Source organism: Agelaius tricolor, unplaced genomic scaffold (assembly GCF_023055355.1).
Source record: "Agelaius tricolor isolate 1412-34295 unplaced genomic scaffold, bAgeTri1.0.p SCAF_4, whole genome shotgun sequence".
Classification (NCBI taxonomy): Eukaryota; Metazoa; Chordata; class Aves; order Passeriformes; family Icteridae; genus Agelaius; species Agelaius tricolor.
Genome location: NW_027269264.1, coordinates 15,872,521 through 15,890,621, shown reverse-complemented (window position 1 = coordinate 15,890,621; position 18,101 = coordinate 15,872,521). Strand labels below are relative to the sequence as shown.

The window sequence follows — 18,101 nt, the reverse complement described above, 5'->3', positions numbered from 1 at the left end:
AAGTAATTGTAGTGACTAGTTAAGACATCAAAAGAAGTTTAAATTGTTTATTTCCCTCTGATTAAAAAAAAGTGGTTTTTAACTCATGCTGCTTGCAACTCTCCAGTTACTGAGAATGTGCAATACACTCCTAGGAGTCATTTTATCAGCACAGTAATTTTTGGGAAGAATCTTGAACTATTATCAAGCACACCGTAGAGCAAAGGCTCCAGAAGGCAGTTTTGTGCACAGCTGGCATTTGCTGAGTGCAGAAGGTGCCTCTCTCTGTACTGCTCTTTGGGAAGACCATGTGGCACCTTTTCCCTCCCACATGTCCCATGATATGGTAGGGCCCAAGTACATGATGCAGGTCCATGAGCCCCATGAAGTTTTGCCCCTTCCTTCAAAGCCCTTGGAGTGCAAACAGAGGGAAGCCATGTCGGACCAGGGTCTTTTCACCTGGGGACAGTGAGAAACATGATCTGCACAAGACAACCTGCCACCCCCCTCGATGAATCCCCAGTTTGAGACCCTCCTTTCATTCCTCCCTGATAAAAATGGCCCTTTTGCTTCTTAAGAGCAGCTGGTGGCAGCAAGCACAGCTCTTCTGTGCTTGTTTGAGCTGCCAAGTCATAGTTCCATGGCAGGCCGTGGGCAGCACAGGTGGCAGCACAGGGGTGACTTGGGCACAAGGTGCCAACTCCCATGGCTGAGCCTCACGCCTCCCCCTGGCCTTCTGCCTTTCTTCAGCTTGAGAGCCAGTACCCTGATGCAGAGTACACTCATCAAGTCCCACAGAGCCCAGCATGATGTTTTTCCTTCATCCAGGAGATGCAAATGCTCTGTTAAATTAAACACTGCAACTGGGAAAACATGCCATGATGCAGTGGTTTGGGGATTTCTGAGGTTTCTGAGTAGCAAATGCTGAGATTTTTTTTTTAAGAATGGCTGTGTCTAAAAAGCCAAAGTATGAGCTGTTCACAACCCACTTCCCAACAATGAAGCCAGGAAAATTATTCCCAGGGGAAGGAGGTTTGGGGAAGAATCGATTGTTATGTTCTATTGTGAATTCACTTGTCATGCATTTACAAAGGGACATTATACACATAGAAATTTCGTTTTACAATCAAGATTATGATTCAGATTAGAACAGCAAACAGTTGATTAACACAGATATTCCCATCCTAATCTATACATACATAACATTAACACTTTTGTGCTTTTTTTTTTCTTTTAATGTGATCTCCTTAGAAGGCATATTATTCCTTAGACAAACTAACACAAGTTCTCAAGTTATCTCAGGATAGTTATTTCAAAAGAAAATGCAGTATTTCATAATAAACATTTATAATCAGGTTTTTAACAAAGTAATTCATCATATAAACAAATGAATCAGTCAAGACACTAAATAAATATTTGTACTGGTAAATGCTAGCATTTTGCTTATATCATGTAGGACCTGATCCTGCAAGCCCTCTGTATACATCTTTATCCCCACTGAATGATTGGTTTCATTGCTTGTTCTAATCTACTATTTTACTTTGAGTTGAGCAAATACTTTCTGGCCGCTAAGTTAAGTAATTGAAATAAACACTGGAATACATCCCTGCAGACAATGATTTCCTTAGATATCTTTCTAAGTCATTAGGTTTTTTCTTGTTTATGAAATCATCACAAATATTTATCAACAGGCAATCAGTTTTTGATATTTACAATCTGAGTTGCATTGGTTAATTGAGATTTTTAAAATATATCAGGTTTCTTGTTCTTGGCTTTTTTAAGGAAAAAGGTGTGACTTTTGCACTCAGTTTGAAGAGCAATTTCCAAGAATTATAATATAAATTGAAAGTGAATTTTTCTTTTGTCATACATTTGAGCTAACAATACTAGGCTAGGAAGGCAAGAGCCTCCAGGAAAATAACAGCCCAGGAGTTCTGCTTGAGGAGGGCTGGTACAAACATAAATTACAGTCTCTGTTCTCACCTACAACAATTACTATCTTCTCCAGGGCAAGGAAATGGCCTTTCTTAGAGCACACTATGGCCAGCCTTTTAATTCTGAATTTACTCAGTTCTTGTCAAGGTTGCCTTTTTCTTTGCATGGTAAATCCAGAACAGAGAACCACAGATAACAGACATTAACTGACCTGCATACCCTCTTCAAACCTTAGGAAATAACCTGGATTCCTCCCACAAACAGATGTGCCAGTGAATTTCAATCACTTAGTCATTTTGGGGGGTTTGGGGGGTTTTTTGGTTGGCTTTCTTTTTTAAGGAAACACAGAAGCAGTCAGTTACAGCTAAAAATCTCACCACTTTTTCTTGCCCAGCTCGGTTTGAAATATAGTTTGAAATCCAGGGTACTGAGGTTATTGATGTACCCACTGTAATAACTTAAGTTTAGTTAAATTCTGATGGTTTCCTGAATGTCTCTAAGGTCTTACCACAGTATAACATGAAATGCTCCAAGCATCTGGCAAAAAAAACAAGATTGTAGCAAATCACTGCCTGAACTAAAAAGTGGAACATTGAAATTACTCTCTCTATATATCTATGTATATAGGGATATACACACACGCACACACACACATATATATCCCTATATAAACATTTCTTTAAAATACAGAAATTAATTTTATTATTTCTCGTGTTGGTATTAAATACTTTACTTCATGAATCCACAATATGGCAACTTCAGGCGGTTTGGAGAAATAAATCTGAAAACAGTCTTATAACCTCCACTAATATAAATATATTGGCAAGGAACTTTGACCTGCAATAGTAAATTTTGAAACTTAAATAACTATTCTACAGTTACCTTAATTTTAACAACAACTTGCTACTGAGTACCAATATTCATGAAAAATGTAAAACAAAAAACTACAGCTTTAACTTTTAACACTGAAGTTCAGCCTTATGAAAGGAATGTAAAAGTAAATTAGTAGAGACTCATTCTAAAAAGAGAAAGAACAACTTATCCTATGTGTTTCAAAGTAAGAACACTGTATGCTTGCACTTTATCATAAATCACCATGTTGAGTCATAGTTTCTTCTTGCCTGCAAATGAAGGATGTTGGCTCAAATAATCTTCAAAGTGTAGATGAGCACTTGATTAAATCCTGTTTGTTGTGAAAATAAAGTTCATTTACACTTTGACTGAATAACAATGAGGAGTTTGTTCTAATAATAAGACATTTAAGGACCTTGGTAGCCAGTACCAGTTGTATTTGCAAGTAGCTCCTCAGCTTTACTCTTTTTTTTAAAAAATAAACATACAGTTATAGTTATTCATTTACTTTAAAAATTCGAAAGATGAAGAAAAGTAGCGTTTATACATATAAGTCCTCATATAAATTATAAAACTTAAGTTTATCTTAGAGAGTTCCATCCCCAGAAGAAGCATAAAGCACTTTTGTGGTACCTTCACCAGTAAATATTAGTATCACATCAAATCTGAGAAATGCAACAAAGATGATACTGAATCCAAAAACTGAAAGACAACATTCTTCTAATACAGTCTCTTGTGATGAATATGCTCCATGGGCTTGTGTGATTTCCATGACAAGACTGAATTTCAAATAAAGGAAATATGAAGGAATTCACCTCACCAGTTCAGTAGGTATAAGAAACGACAGTGAACAGCAGAGTCAGCCCGTTTGAGGTCAACAGTCTTTGGAAGACTACAAGGAGGGAGTTTAAAACTACAACAGCAAAATCAAATAACAGCAATGAGGTAAACTCCGCTAAAAAGGCCAAATAGGCTGAGTTGTCAGGAGAGAGTCCAATTGTACCTGACACCCAAATGTTTCTGTAGCCAGAGTCCAGCGAGCTGCATGGTAGAGGCAAATGTACTTGCTTTGGACCCTAAGCACATTTTATATTGTTTCGGATCTAAGTTGGGGTCACACTGAACAGGATGAAAAATATGGACAACTCCTACTTCCTGACTTCTGAAGGCCTTCAAGCCAGACGTTATCACTTTAGTAAAGAGATCTACATCCTCAAGTCCCCAGCCTTGAATCGAGGTATCAAATCCACCAGCAGTAAGTAGGTCACTTTTGTAAATACAGGTAATTCCAAATCCATACTCCCTCCAAAATCCAGTTCTTTTTGTGAAAACAAAACTACTGTCAGCTGGAGGGTTGCCTCCATATATTACTTTTGGATCGTATTGGCTGAAGATGATAGGGTAGTAAACCTGTTCTCCCTGAATAGTGTTATCTCTGCATCGCTGGAGGAAGTCTGATGTGAATACTAGGTCAACATCACAGAACAGCAGCAAAGTGTCATTGTCAAAATGAGACGAGGCCATCTCAAGAGCCAGACCTCTAGAAAACTTTCCTGACATTGGAATCAGGGTTATATCTGCCTTGGGATACTTAATGCTGTATTCTTTCATTAGCTCTATGTGTTTGCTAGAGTCTGGCTCCGAATCAGAACTGAAGAGAATTATTGCCAACTTTACATTCTGCTTGGGAATCAGACAAGTCTTCTCAAAATTAACCATAAATCTTGAGAAAGTATCAAATCTCCCCATGATAGGGACAAGAATATGTATCTTCTTGTCACTCTGTCCCCCAGTGTCTTTGGTGCCTTGGAATGACGAGGAAAAAATCTTTAAAGAATTTGAAAGGAAAGAGAAAGATTGAGTGTCACTGTTGGTGTCCTCCAGCAAGCTTTTTACATCCAGCTCCTCCGCTTCTTTGAAGAAAGGTTTGCTAAACAATTGCTGAAGGTAAGCATGGCGTCTCACTGGAACTGTAACTTTCCTTCCTTTATGCCTTTTGTACAAAAGCAGTAAATCCAGAATGTACTCTACTCCATGCAGAGGGTCTACCCTGCGGTACCCATACTGTATTTCCTTGAAATCAATGAGTCTTCCTCTAGATCTGGAGTTCTCATTTATCATTTCCATGACCTGCATCACAGTATCATCCAGTGCAGCCCGCAGGACGCTGCTCAGGCTCTGCCGGGGTGGCTGGTTCTCCACCATTGAGTAAAGAAACTTTCCTGTCAGGAACTCCCACTCGATGACTTCATCCCTTTCACGTGGCTGGAAGTTATTGATAGATGGCACCACTCCCAGTTGCTGATCTTCCTTATTTATTTCAGTGTTACTGAGCTTGCTCATCAGGACACTTTCTCGATGGAGCTGGATGGTCCGATGGCGCAGTTCAGAAATTTTGCGACTCAGTATGTAACTGTGCAGCCTATACTGGTAGGCAGGTCTTTTGTTTGGATGAAGTGTTATGGCTGTGTGGATCTTGCTGTTGTGAAGATCTTGAATGTAACCCTTGCGGTTGTGTTCATAGTTTTCGTGGAACAATTGCTGCATCTACAAAGAGAGAGAGAGGGGCGTAGGGGGAAAGAGACATTAAGTTTAATGTCTTCTACCCAGAAAAAGGACTCACATTGGTACTAGTATCATTACCTATTCTTTTAGACAATGATTATTTTTAGGCACAGAGTTTTAAAGCGGCCAGTAGAAAATAGTTACATTGTTTTGGTTTGAGTTTCAGTAGTGTCCACAGTAAGTGGACAAATATTGTCCTCTGTCTAAAGAAAAGGTCAGTTATATTGGTTTTATCTTCATTTTGTTCAGCTGCAGAACTAAGGGAAATGCATAGGCATAGGTCTGTGGCTAATAGGAGTTCATAGGTGCTATGCATGAATCACTGACTTCACTTCCATCTAAACCCCAGTTAGCACAGATCCTTAATGGAAGGTTAGCAACAATCACAATTTTTTAAAGAGCACCCTGTATTTGTGCCTATGGAGCAAAAAGCTGACTGTACTGATATATGCAAATAGTTAGTGCTGCTTAACATTCAAAAACTGAATGGCCTTAACAAAAAAAAATTTTTCATGTTGACAGAGAATTCAATAATTGAAATAAAACCATCTTAAATACATTTTGTAAGGTACACATATAATAGAGTATGCCAATTAAGCAATTGATGGTGATAGTGATTTCCAATTTATTTCTGTACCAAGAAAAGACATTCTACTTCTGTCAAATTAGTAATTGTGATGGAGTGAAGAGATACGTTTTGTGGCTGACAAGTCCAAAATATCTGGCCTTTATACTTTCTGTGCTGACTAAACATATCATGAAACTATCTTTGACTGAGTTTCCTCCCTAGAAGACAACTTAGCTCATTATTAATGTGATGAGTATTTATTCTTAAGTGGGAAATCATATGGACTAGTAAAATACTGATATGATAAATATATTTAAAACCTGCTGCTCTTTGCTCCAGAGAATTATTTCCCATGACTGGCAGACAAAGGAGAAAAGGCTCATTTTGTTTTAAATCTGCAAACAGATTGGTCTGTAATAAATACATGAGGAAAATGTGCTAATTAGATAGAAAATGTTCAAGAATGTGTTTTAAACTTGAGCTGCAATCAGATTCTGACATGGGTATTGCAGTTTGTCTTTTATACACTGAAGAAATCAGGAGAGGTAAGTCCTGATTGCACAGTATATCTGACTCAAATCATTTAGCTCATTTTACTTCAATTCTTTCAAGAACAGAAGTTTTGACACTGGAAGTAATATTAAGAATAGGGCAATGAATGTAAAATAACTCCATAACTCCTAACTAACTCCTAAGATAAGAATCACGAAAGCTATGTAATATTCATTAGCATGTACAAGACATAAACATTGTCACATTTAGAAAAACAGAACTTTAATACAGAACTTCTGGACTGCCCCTCCCATTTCATTCAGACCTCAAATGCCTCTGCTTGAGCAAACATGGCTGCTACTATTACTCAGTTTAAAATTTTTGAAGTTAGTCATATAACATGTAGAAAAGCAACAGACACATTCTGATAAATACCTTAAGCTATGTTAAATTTGCCTCTAATAAAACAGGTACCTCTGTTATATTGAAGTGAAAATGAACGTGGAAAAAACCATACAATGTTACATTACTCATATATCCCCTATTCATAGAACCTACCTAAAGCTCTCTAAAAAATTTGTTCTGTCTTGAAATGCGGGTGGTTTGCTTGTTATACGAGATGAGATGAGAGTTTGGCTGATTTCCTTATAATCACATAGAACAGGAACCAACATCATCAGGCCTGTTAGTGTTTTAACTAGGAGTGCCGAAAAAACTGAAATATGGCTTTCTTGAGAGTTAGAGATGGTCACAGGCAGGACAGATGGATTAGAGAGTGAAAGGGAAAACAGTGTTTAGGAAAGAGCTGGGTGGTGGCATTTGCTCTTTGGAAAAACTATTTTCTCTTCTCACTCTATAATTTACATTTTGAATAAAGAAAAAAGAAGAGCTGATCTGGCCAGATTTCCAGCTCTCCAGTTATAAGTTACACTTCCTTACTGGTCTGTTTTACTTAAAATTGTATGCTGTGAGCTCTGCAAGGTGACATGCTATGCTTTTGCATTGTCCACTTTTCCTGCAAAAAGCTGAAGGCATGATTTTTACATCTAGAATTTCACAGTAAAGTCCCCTTAAAGGAAAATTAAGAAAATGTGTGGTGTTGAAAACAAAAGAAAGAAGGGCAGGTGGTTTGCGTGACTTTCTTTTCTAAGTTGTCTAATGAAGAATGTTATTTGAGTATAAATGAAACAACCATTAACTTTACCCATTTACAACCATTAACATTTAAAGAACGTGATTTTTCATAGGTAAGTACATGAAAGTTTTATGTAAAGTAGTAAAATGGAATTTATCCAAAAGATTTGCAACAGATGACATATTGCTGCAAATCTAAATGCTGTCCTCCAATTGTGCAAATTCTTCTGTAACCCTTGACTTATTACAAAATCAGCTTTACAGAAGATTCATTAGCATCACTTATTTAACACAAATAAATTTATGTTGACATAAATACTGCATTTTTTGCACATCCCAATTTCAGATGCCTCGGTTTATTTGATATGCTCCACTGAAACAATGGAGAGAAGATATACTCCATTATAATAATGATTTTGGTTTTGATAATCAACAACAGATTAAAAGTAGCAATGAAAAAAGATTCAATCAACTCAGTAATGCAGTACTATCACACATATGCAAAACTGTACTAATCCATTTTTAGTTATGTTACTGAAAACTCTTAATAGATCCTGATTTGGAGAAAACAGAACAAACATGGCACTGAAAGCATCAACACTTCCTGAAGATAGCCTGCTTTAATCTTGGTGCTGAAATTTGTTCTTAATGTTGCAAGAAAAAATGTCTTATTACAATTCAACTTATTAACATCTAAATGAAAGCAATTCAATTTGATCCGAACTTTGCTTTGAAATTTCTAGGCAAGATGGTCAAGCCCAGAAGGCAAAGGGAAGGATGATTAAATTTCCTGGAAAATGGATTTGTGTGAGAGTCTGAATTGAAAAATGTAGTTATAAATTATCGCACAAAGGAGGTGGGTTTAGGAAGTGGCGAGATTTATTGACTATAAATTAAAATTATTCAGCATGGTAAGAGTAAACCTTCCTGCAAAAGTTTTCATGATTTTGAATAGCAAGGTAATAAAATGCCAGATTAAATTCTATATAGATAAATGCAAAGAACATGAGAGGAATACAATCCTAACTCTGCCTGAATAATGCAAAACTGTGTAAGCTGTTAGGACTCTGTCCTAACAGTACCAGTCCACACAGTATGCAATTCTGTGTAGGTGTCACACAGAGGTTCAGCAATGATGAAAAGAAAAGCAAATAGCATGAGGACAAGTCTAGAGTGAATCAGAAGCTTCATTACATGGTTGTGTCCATAGTACACTAGCATCTTGAAGACTGGCCAGGCACCTTATCAGTATTGACCCATCCGAAACTGTTAACACAGAATTATAGGATATTAAGGGTTGGTAGGGACCTTAAATATCATCTAGTTCCAACACCTCTACCATGGGCAGAGATACCTTCCACTAAACCAGGTTCCTCAAAGTATTATCCAACCCAGCCTTTAACAGTGTCCGGCTTGGGATATCCACAATCTCCCTTGGACAACCTGTTTGTGCCTCACCACCCTCACAGGAAAGAATTTCTTCCTAACCTGTAAGCCTAAGTTTTTCCTCTTTCAGTTTGTACCTATTACTCTTTGTTCTTTCAATACAATCCCTGAAGAGCTGCTCTCTGGCTTTCCTGTAGTTCTCCAGACAGTGGAAGGCTGCTGCGAGGTCTCCGTGCAACTTTCTCTTCTCTAGAGTGAGCAGCCCCAACTTTCTCAGCCTTTGTACCTCTCATCAACTTCATGTCCTCCTCTGCACTTGCTCCAAGAGTCCCACATCCTTTGTGTGTTGGGGGCACCAGAACTGGCACTCCAGGTGGGGTCTCACTAGGGCAGAGCAGAGGGGAGGAATTCCCTCCCTCACACTGCTGCCCACACTGCTTTGGATGCAGCCCAGGATCCCACTGGCTTTCTGGGCTGGGAGTGATGATGGCCAGGTTATATTGAGTTTGTCATCAACCATCATGTAAGTACAAAGGTACCAACCATGGCTACCCAACGATTATACATCTGGATCATTAAATAAACAGATAACTAGCCCAAAAGAAAGAAATCCAAAGAGGGCCAATCATGAGATCAATGGAGTCAGAGTAAATGAGCACCATAAGAAAAATTGATAGGAATGGTACCACCTCTTCTCACATAAAGAACTATGACACTTACAAGGATGCACTCAAGACTCAGAAACAGACCTTAGTGGCACAGCAAGCTGCTGATGGTAAAATTTTGGATCACTTTAAAGAGTGAAGCAACAGCTTAGTGGGAATCTACAATCATTGCTATCCAGAACTCCTGTAGCTCCAGTTGAAAACATATCACAATATTTCCTTATTGTCCTGTACCCTGCCTCAGTTTCTTCTACCAATTACCCCAGAGAGAGAATATTTTGCCAAATGAACTTTCACTTTGACATGATACGACCAATTTATGTTCACTGAAAGAAGTGAATGGGAGAATTTGTCTTCAATTCAATATAATACCTGGAGGTCCAACATTTTATCTGTTCACATTGCATGACTTTGTGACTTTTCTGAATAGTTTGCTGTCTTCTGACTGGTTCTTGAGGCACAACTAATGCAAGAGTTGGCATGGACTTCTGCTTGCCTTTTTCCATGCCAGCTGAAACTAAAAGTTGGCAAGAAACACTTAAGATCTAATCATGCTCTGAGGAACTCTGAACTGCAAGCAGGAATTAAAAAAAATATAAGAAAGAAATCAGAATAAAGGCAACGTTTTATTATTGTGGCAGAAAAATACAATAGCTAACACACAAGCACAAAGTAATTTGCATCGCAAGCTCTGAAATCATTGTAACCACTGTGATTTACTGATGTAATAAAAAAGGAAGGTTCTTACTGCATATACACAAAAGCCCAAACCTACCAACTTTATTATTGCAAGACTATCACATATTAAAAGAGTGAATGCAAATGGTGCTTTTTAAATTAACACAATTTTTTTGAGCATTAACAACATTTAACAGAGAAGACATAAAAATCTTCCATTCACTCGAGCTGTTCTTAAATCCATGGGAGTGCTAAACTGTTGATCATTTTATCTAAACTGGACTTTTAATAAATGTAGAAATAAGATGAACAGGAATTACTCCTGGTCTTTCTTCCCTCTGCTCTTTAAAGTTTAGCTCTGCTAAAGATGAAGATTTATTCACTGCTGCCATTGAATTCAAGGGACATTTCATCTGTATGAAGTACATATGTAAATCTACCGCGTTTGAGATGATACTGTTTTGCTGAACAACAGGAAGTTGAGTGCTTAAAAAAAATTCAGATTACTATAGGTACATTAGGATGGCCTCAATAATACGTACTATAACAAAATGTAACACTAAATTACAGTTAATCTAAGTTTCTGGACAAAAGACAGATATGAGCAGGTCAGTTTTGATGCTCTGAGAAATACTATGAGCCTGCAGAAGATAAGGATTAAGACTGGAATTATGAAATGCGTATGAACTAGATAACAGAGAAGCAATAACAAGCTATGTACAAGTGGGCAATTATCAGTTTGGAGGGAAGTTATTACAGAAACTTCTAAGGAACAGTATCATTCCTAGTGATGCTGGTACAAAATCTTAGACACTGCTCATGACACATAGTCAAGGACATTATGACTAAATGAGAAGAAAATACAACCCATAAGAGCCAGAGAACTTGGAAATTAAGAAATTGTGGAAATTAAGTCGTTATAATAAAACAACACATAAAATGCTCTACCCATGGCTGTAAGAGGTATGTGACTAAGTATCTTAGGAAAACTGACGTTTTAAACTGGAAATAATTGGCATACAAAGAAAAAACATGAGAATATCATCAGACAATAAGGTGACATGAAGACATTATTAAAATTCAGTGTGAATCCTCTACAGAAAAGGGACACAAAACTTAGTTTTGCATCAGTCAGAATATTTCGGAAAGATGCAACAAACAATTTCACACAATTCTAGGCCTGCATTTTTATCAAATGCATGGGACAAATCAATGCAAAAGAAACTTGTGAGGACTTTTCTGATTTAGCTTGTAAATAGACAAATTAAACAGCACTGGTATACAAGGACAGCAGCATGCATGGAAGGAAACAGAGAAATGTCTTAAATTACCCTGGGCATTATCTAAGTGAAACAGTTGTGGAAAAGGCTGCATTTTAGTAGTCAGCAGATTTAAGGAAGGTAGGCTGACAGTCTTCTGGCCTTCTCAGGTTTGGACTGCCTGGTGTCACTAAGCCCCTTCTTTGGAACAAACCAGCCTTCAGAAGAGAAGCACCAGGTTAATGTGGAAGGGATGACAGGTTAAGCTGCTAATAACAGTTCCAGTTACAATGAACAACAGCCCCCAACTTACTGCCAATCTTTCCACTAGGATGTGAAATGGAAATGGCTGACTCAGCAATTTTGATGATCCCAATGATCTGACTCATTTCCTGTTCTGCATGATAAAGGATCACAGGAAAGATATAACTAATTTTTCTGTCATAGCTTAAGCTTCGTGTAACTCAGTGATGTTCAGACTTGTGTTTGCTCCTACATATTTGGTCACTGAGAGAGCTCAGCAGAGAAAAGCAAGTTCTACTATCAAGGGGTTACACAGTGAGACACCAACAAATGCACTGGGACCAGCTACATGTTTACACCATGAGTCTTGGGAGCTGAACATGCCTTCCATGGCATTAAACTAATACCCCTGCAGTCCAGCAGGTAGAGCCATCTGCAGTTTTGCCATTGTTTCCTTCATTACAGAAGGTAGTTTACCACAGTAGCGTTGCCATCCAGGTGACAATCCTCAGCATGTACATACTTTTGAACATCCTGGCAGTGCATGTGTGCTTCCTTAGGTAACTAAGGATGCTAAAACTTGATGCTAGAACTTTTCCAAGTGCTAAAATTGTTCTCTGGCTTCCACACGTTAAGTAAAGAAGCAATCCACCCTCCTTGAAGCCCAGTCTCCCACAACATCAGGGCTATATTCCAAACTGGATCTTGCCAAGGTTCTTACCCTGCCTTAAAGGGTGCTTCAGCTCCCTTACAACCAAATACCCTTCCCTGCCATGTCTCATACAGTATGAAACAAAGAATTTATTATTAAGTGGTATTTCACAAATTTAAAGAACATTAATCAATAATTAATTCTTTCTTCATTTGTATCAAGCCACTAAAATACTCCATTGTTAAAATAACACACATTATTGTCTATTAGTTAGCTATAACATGCATCAAGTACACTCTGTAAGAAACCCTAGCTTTTTATGTACATGCTTTATTATTTACAGAATTCATACTATATTTTAAAAACATTGTAAAATTTAACCACAAAAGTAATACATAATCTTCTATACCAACACATCTTTAGTGCAAGACCCTTAAACCTTCCTGAAGGCTCATACACAGCAATGCACCCGAGCATTTACCAATATTTCTTCCTACAAAACACACACTTTTTAAATATGGAGTTGAGAAAAATGCTTAATCATTAACTTTAAGGAGCAAAAGAAGGAAGTTATTTTGCCAACCTCTTACCCTTAAGCATAGTCCTGAATGTAGTTTACAATAATTATTGAACCATAAGACTAAAAAACAAATTTTTGTGTTAGCAAAATAAGAATTATTGAAGTCTTAGTGTGCCTATGGAATTATTTCTTAAACTAAGTGAAAGTTACGATTAACTCTATTACATAACACATGTATGCAAAGTGTGTAAGTACTTTTATTTTATAGTCTGTCCCTTTCTCACTATGTGACACATTTGGCCATATAGAAGCAGAAATATTAAATCTGTCCAATATTAGCATTCAATATACACAACACAAAAACAGGAAGAAGTCTTTAAGGTTATATATTTAGACGGAAATATCAAGTTCTAACCTCTGTGTTAAGGAAAAAAAGATGAAAAAGTTATTTGATGACTAATCATAATTTCTGAATTGTTTCTATGTGTTGTGACCTAAAAGTATTTATATTTGTTTGATGATAAACTTTTCTAAAGCACGGACTCATGCATTTGTGTATCTGACCAAAGATTTGAATACTGTAATTACTCTTTGAAGTGCATGAATGCCAGAAATGCTGATTCCACATATACAAATTCTATAAAAACTGGAAATTTTGCTTTTTTTGGGTACTTTGTGGGTAGTATCACAGTTGAACTAGCAACAAACCCTACTTTACAGGATTACCCCAGAAGGAATTTTTACAGAGAAACTTCCCTTTTGTTACACCAACAATCATGTCCTTTTCCCTCCTACTCAGTAGTGCTCAGATGTTTACATAAACCTTATCCCCAAAGCTTTCCCTCCTACAAAAAACCCCACACTTCTAAACAAAACATCCAAATACTGACAGCTAGTGTGGTGAACACTTTTTAGCATGGATATACTCAGCACTCTTCAAATACATTACAGAAGAGAGTAGTTTGGTTTATGATAGTATGAAGATGCCTGTATTTCATTCACACTTGGCTAGAGCCATTCCTAAAAAAAAACCAATGGTAATGTATCCTTTCTGGTTTTCACTTGTTGAGACCTATCTCCTTGTACATGTTTGAGAATCTTTGTCCATCCAGACCCATTTCACGCTAACCGAACGAAGTTGAAGCCACAAAACTAACACCCTGTAATGGCCTGAGGCTGTGCTGCCTGCTTCATGTGATGACTTCACTCCTATCATACCAGCTGAGACCAGTTCAGATGCCCAGTACACCACGTGCACTCCTGTCACATGGCCTGACATGGGGAAGTAACCTGCTCCATTCAGAAACCTGCCACGTTCAATGCAGGAAACCTCTTCCGCTGAACGAAGAACTGCGGAGATTTGGAGATTTTCTTCTGCAGTGCAATATAACAAAATTAATGTCTCTAGAACCTTTATGCTTCAAGTACCCTGAATGTGTAATCTTGAAACACTGGGAGAGGACAATTTCATAGAGCGAGAGAAAGCAGCCCTCTGCATGGCTCTGCCCCAGTAACAACAGTAGCTATAAAAAGTATGAGGCTCCTGTCTCATGAAAAATCCTTATACTGCAGTGATATTTTACAAGTTGTAATTCTTCCTGCTGGGAGATGAGCATCCTGTAAACTACAGCAGTCTGACACAAAGGGTTCCCTGGTATTTATGACTTCCCTTAGAAAAATCAATCTTCCTGAAGAATCTGCATGCCTCTGCCTTACTAAATCTGTCACCAACTACAGAAAATGTACATCTTACTTTGCTCCTCAGGAGCTTAGAAAGACTTTCTAAACAGAGTCCTAAGCATCCTTACTTTTGAAGTAACTAACCACTTCAAATGTTGAAGAAAAATTCAAGAAAAAGCCATTTTAAATTCTAATTATTCTCAAAAAAAACCCCAAAACAAACTATTAAAAATCAAGCTTTAGGGCTACAAATACTGACATCTAAGTGCTGAGTTAAACTGAAGTGTTTCCTGCTTTCACAAGTTGGTCACATTTCTCTCTAAATGAAAAATTCTAAGTGAAAACAATAATTTGAGTTTACTTTTCCCAGTATATTTATCATTATAGTCTACAGAAAGCAAATGCTGTGACCTACTACCCATCAGTGAAGTCAATTATTGGGACACAAAAAGTTTTTCCTATTGTTTTAGGAGTCTTTAATAGTAGTGTTATTTGAGACCAGAATTTGAGACTAAAATGACAGTAATAAATACTCTTCTCAAGCTGTTTTTATTGCTTTTTACCCTCAGTTTTACCTAAGTTTCCATACAATCCATTTTGATACAAGACAGCAAAACCAAACAGCCTTATCCTTCCAAAAGTCCACAGTTATCTGGAAACAGAACTTCACTTTCGGTAAATACTAAAAGAAAAAATAGAATCATCAAGTAGAGGATTTATCTATGCAAGCCATATACCAAAAATGTTCTCCCTTTAAGTTTATGTCTCAATTATTTATAAAGAGCTACTTAATATAAACTACTTTTGCACAGTGATAGGCATTCTATCACATCTGTCTGTCACCCTCTAACACTTCTGTTTGCAAAAACATGAGGTTTTGGAGCTTATTAAGTAATGTTAATCCAGTGCAACCTGATGGAATTTTGATTTCCAGTCTTGAAACAGATCCTGCTTGAAGACCAAGGGACTGGACCAGATGATCTCTGTGACCTGTTAAACTTATATTACCTCACAGCCTTACTCCATATTAATAAGTAAACTTCTATTACAAAACATAATTTAGAAGGAACAGAGTGAAAGCAATGCCTGCTGTAGAATCAATATTAGAGAATCTGCACTTGACCTCCTCCACAAGTATTTCAAAAAAATACAAACTTTGGGAGACTGGAAACACTGACAATTCAGTATAATTTTTAATTTGTATAATATGATCTATATTATACAGCACATGTGCAGTGGCAAACACATAGCATGATTCCAAATTATTTTGAGTAACTCAGCCTTAAAGAGATGCTACTTTTTCTGTTCATTTATCCTTTTTTACCATTATTTTACAGTTAAGTTTTCCACTTAACCTCTTTTCTTGGGAGTGTCTTACTCTTCTGCAAATTTGTGGAAAGTACACAGTACAGTAAAAAAATAATAATTCTCCTATGTTTAAGTGATACCCTTCCATTTATTCACATATCTTTTTTTTTTTCCCCACATGTTCTACATATGCCCAAAATTATGCACTGGGAGTCCCACAAGATGAGTACAACAAACCTGAAGATGAAACACATGTCTCCATGACTGTATTTTACAAATTCAGTTAAACAAAATTACACCAATGGCAGTTTCTTTAGCTGGACTTTGATGCAATTAAAAAAGCTGACTGATTTGTTAGTATCACACAGGTAATGCCATAAACAGTGCAGTATATCATCCTGCATGTGGATGATACAGTATCTCTTTTTAGCTAACAAGTCTGGATGCACACCTACCAGACAAATGACAAACAAGAATAGGCAATGCTTATTTCTTGGGCAAAGTAGAGTTGTTAAAAGTACTGCCTGAGGAGAAACATCAGTTTGCTAACATTGTCTGAAAAGCCCATGAAGGTGGAGAATAGAAGTTAGTGAGAAAGTAAGAAATTTCAAAAAGTCAAAATAGAAAGCATGACAAGAGGGAAGAGATGGGATGCTAACCTATCCTGGGGAGTGGTGAGGATCAATTAAATCACATAAACATGCAGAGGTTAGAAAGGTCAGATAAACTGGAAGGAACTTCTTGATCAGGAAATACCTCTTGCCACATACAGAAGAATGCAGTGCATCAGCACATCTCTTCTTTGATACCAAAATACTTCTGAACAGTAAAGACAACAAGGCAGGGTAGTACTGCATATAGGCCTTGCTTTGTCAGAAACTGTATTTATGCAGGCAAGTGAATACTGATGGCTCTTACCACTACTACAACATAAGTCTTACTTACACCTACCTCTTCCCACTGGGAAATTAAGCCATATCAGGAATGTTCCCGTAGCCAGAATAGGGGGATTTAACTTCCGGGGACCATAATGAAAAAGCACTAGGTTAATGAAAAAGGACAATTTTCTAAAACAAAACAGAAGATCAGCCCGAAAGTGGCCAAGGACTGCTAGACAGAGCAGCAGTGATCCCAGGCAGAAATACCAGAGGACTGAAGTTTGCCATCCCCCACAGACTGGAACCAAAGTCTGGTGAGTTTCTCAATGTAGAGTTTGTTCAGATCTCTCATCTGAACAGATCTGCAGAGCAGAAACAGCAGAATGTTGCACTTGCCTTCACTGTGACTTGTTGGATATTTCTAGAGATATTTTCTCCCCAGTACAGGCAGATCTGAAAGGAAGTCTTTCCATGTCTGAAATAATTGTAACTTCTAACAGTAAATCATATTACTAATTAAAATCACCTCAAGCACTGAAATGAGAAAAACTGTTTAAAATGCCTAGAAGTGAAGAAAAAATGAGACTGGTTGGGAAAAAAAAATCCTGTAGCTCCCTATATATTTCAACAAAATACATAATTATGCATGTAAAATTTTATTTCTTTTGAGGCACAGGGATGCAGCTTATTTTCCCTGCTACTGTTCACCAGCTACAATTTTCTCTTTTCTTTTAATCTCAAGAAGTTATCATTCCATGGCAAATACACTTCAGAAAACTGCTGGGTCTACCCTTTAAAGAAGCTTTTGAATCCTTTAATTATTCAAAGAAAAATTCAATAAATGCTTGTTTAGTCAATTGACTACAGATTTATATTCCAGCACTATCAGATAATGCTGAAATAATGCATAAAAATGACATCCATAACTTCCATTAAGTAATACCATGAATTCTGTTTAAGTACTTCATCAATCAAACAAATTAACTGTCTGCATACATTACACATTTTGTTTACATTAATGCGTAAACATCTGCAACAAAAACAGTGTAGGAAAACACCTGGCCTTGGATGACTTTGTTTATTTATAATTAGCAATATTTCAATATTAGTTTATGTATTTTCCTTAGTCCATTGGCCTTGCTTGGATAGATTTTTCCATGCAAAATAAAGACCAGATAAGCATTATCAAAATATATACATAACAGGAAAACATAGCAGCTTAGCACAGGAGTGATACTTGATTGTACGTTCCTACGGAGAATAGGAATTCAATCTGCAGCATCCATTTTAAATTACATTCATCCAGG

At 37.1% G+C, this 18,101-nt stretch overlaps 1 protein-coding gene across 1 annotated transcript in view; it reads right to left on the bottom strand.

Annotated features, from left to right (window-relative positions):
• Window positions 1-1,012: 1,012 nt before the first annotated feature.
• Window positions 1,013-18,101, bottom strand: part of CHSY3 (chondroitin sulfate synthase 3) — a 139,632-nt gene continuing 122,543 nt past the window's right edge. The window contains exon 3 of the mRNA XM_071424723.1: window positions 1,013-5,313. Coding sequence (XP_071280824.1) covers window positions 3,748-5,313 — 1,566 coding nt within the window. The 3' untranslated portion in view covers window positions 1,013-3,747. The remainder of the gene's footprint in view (window positions 5,314-18,101) is intronic.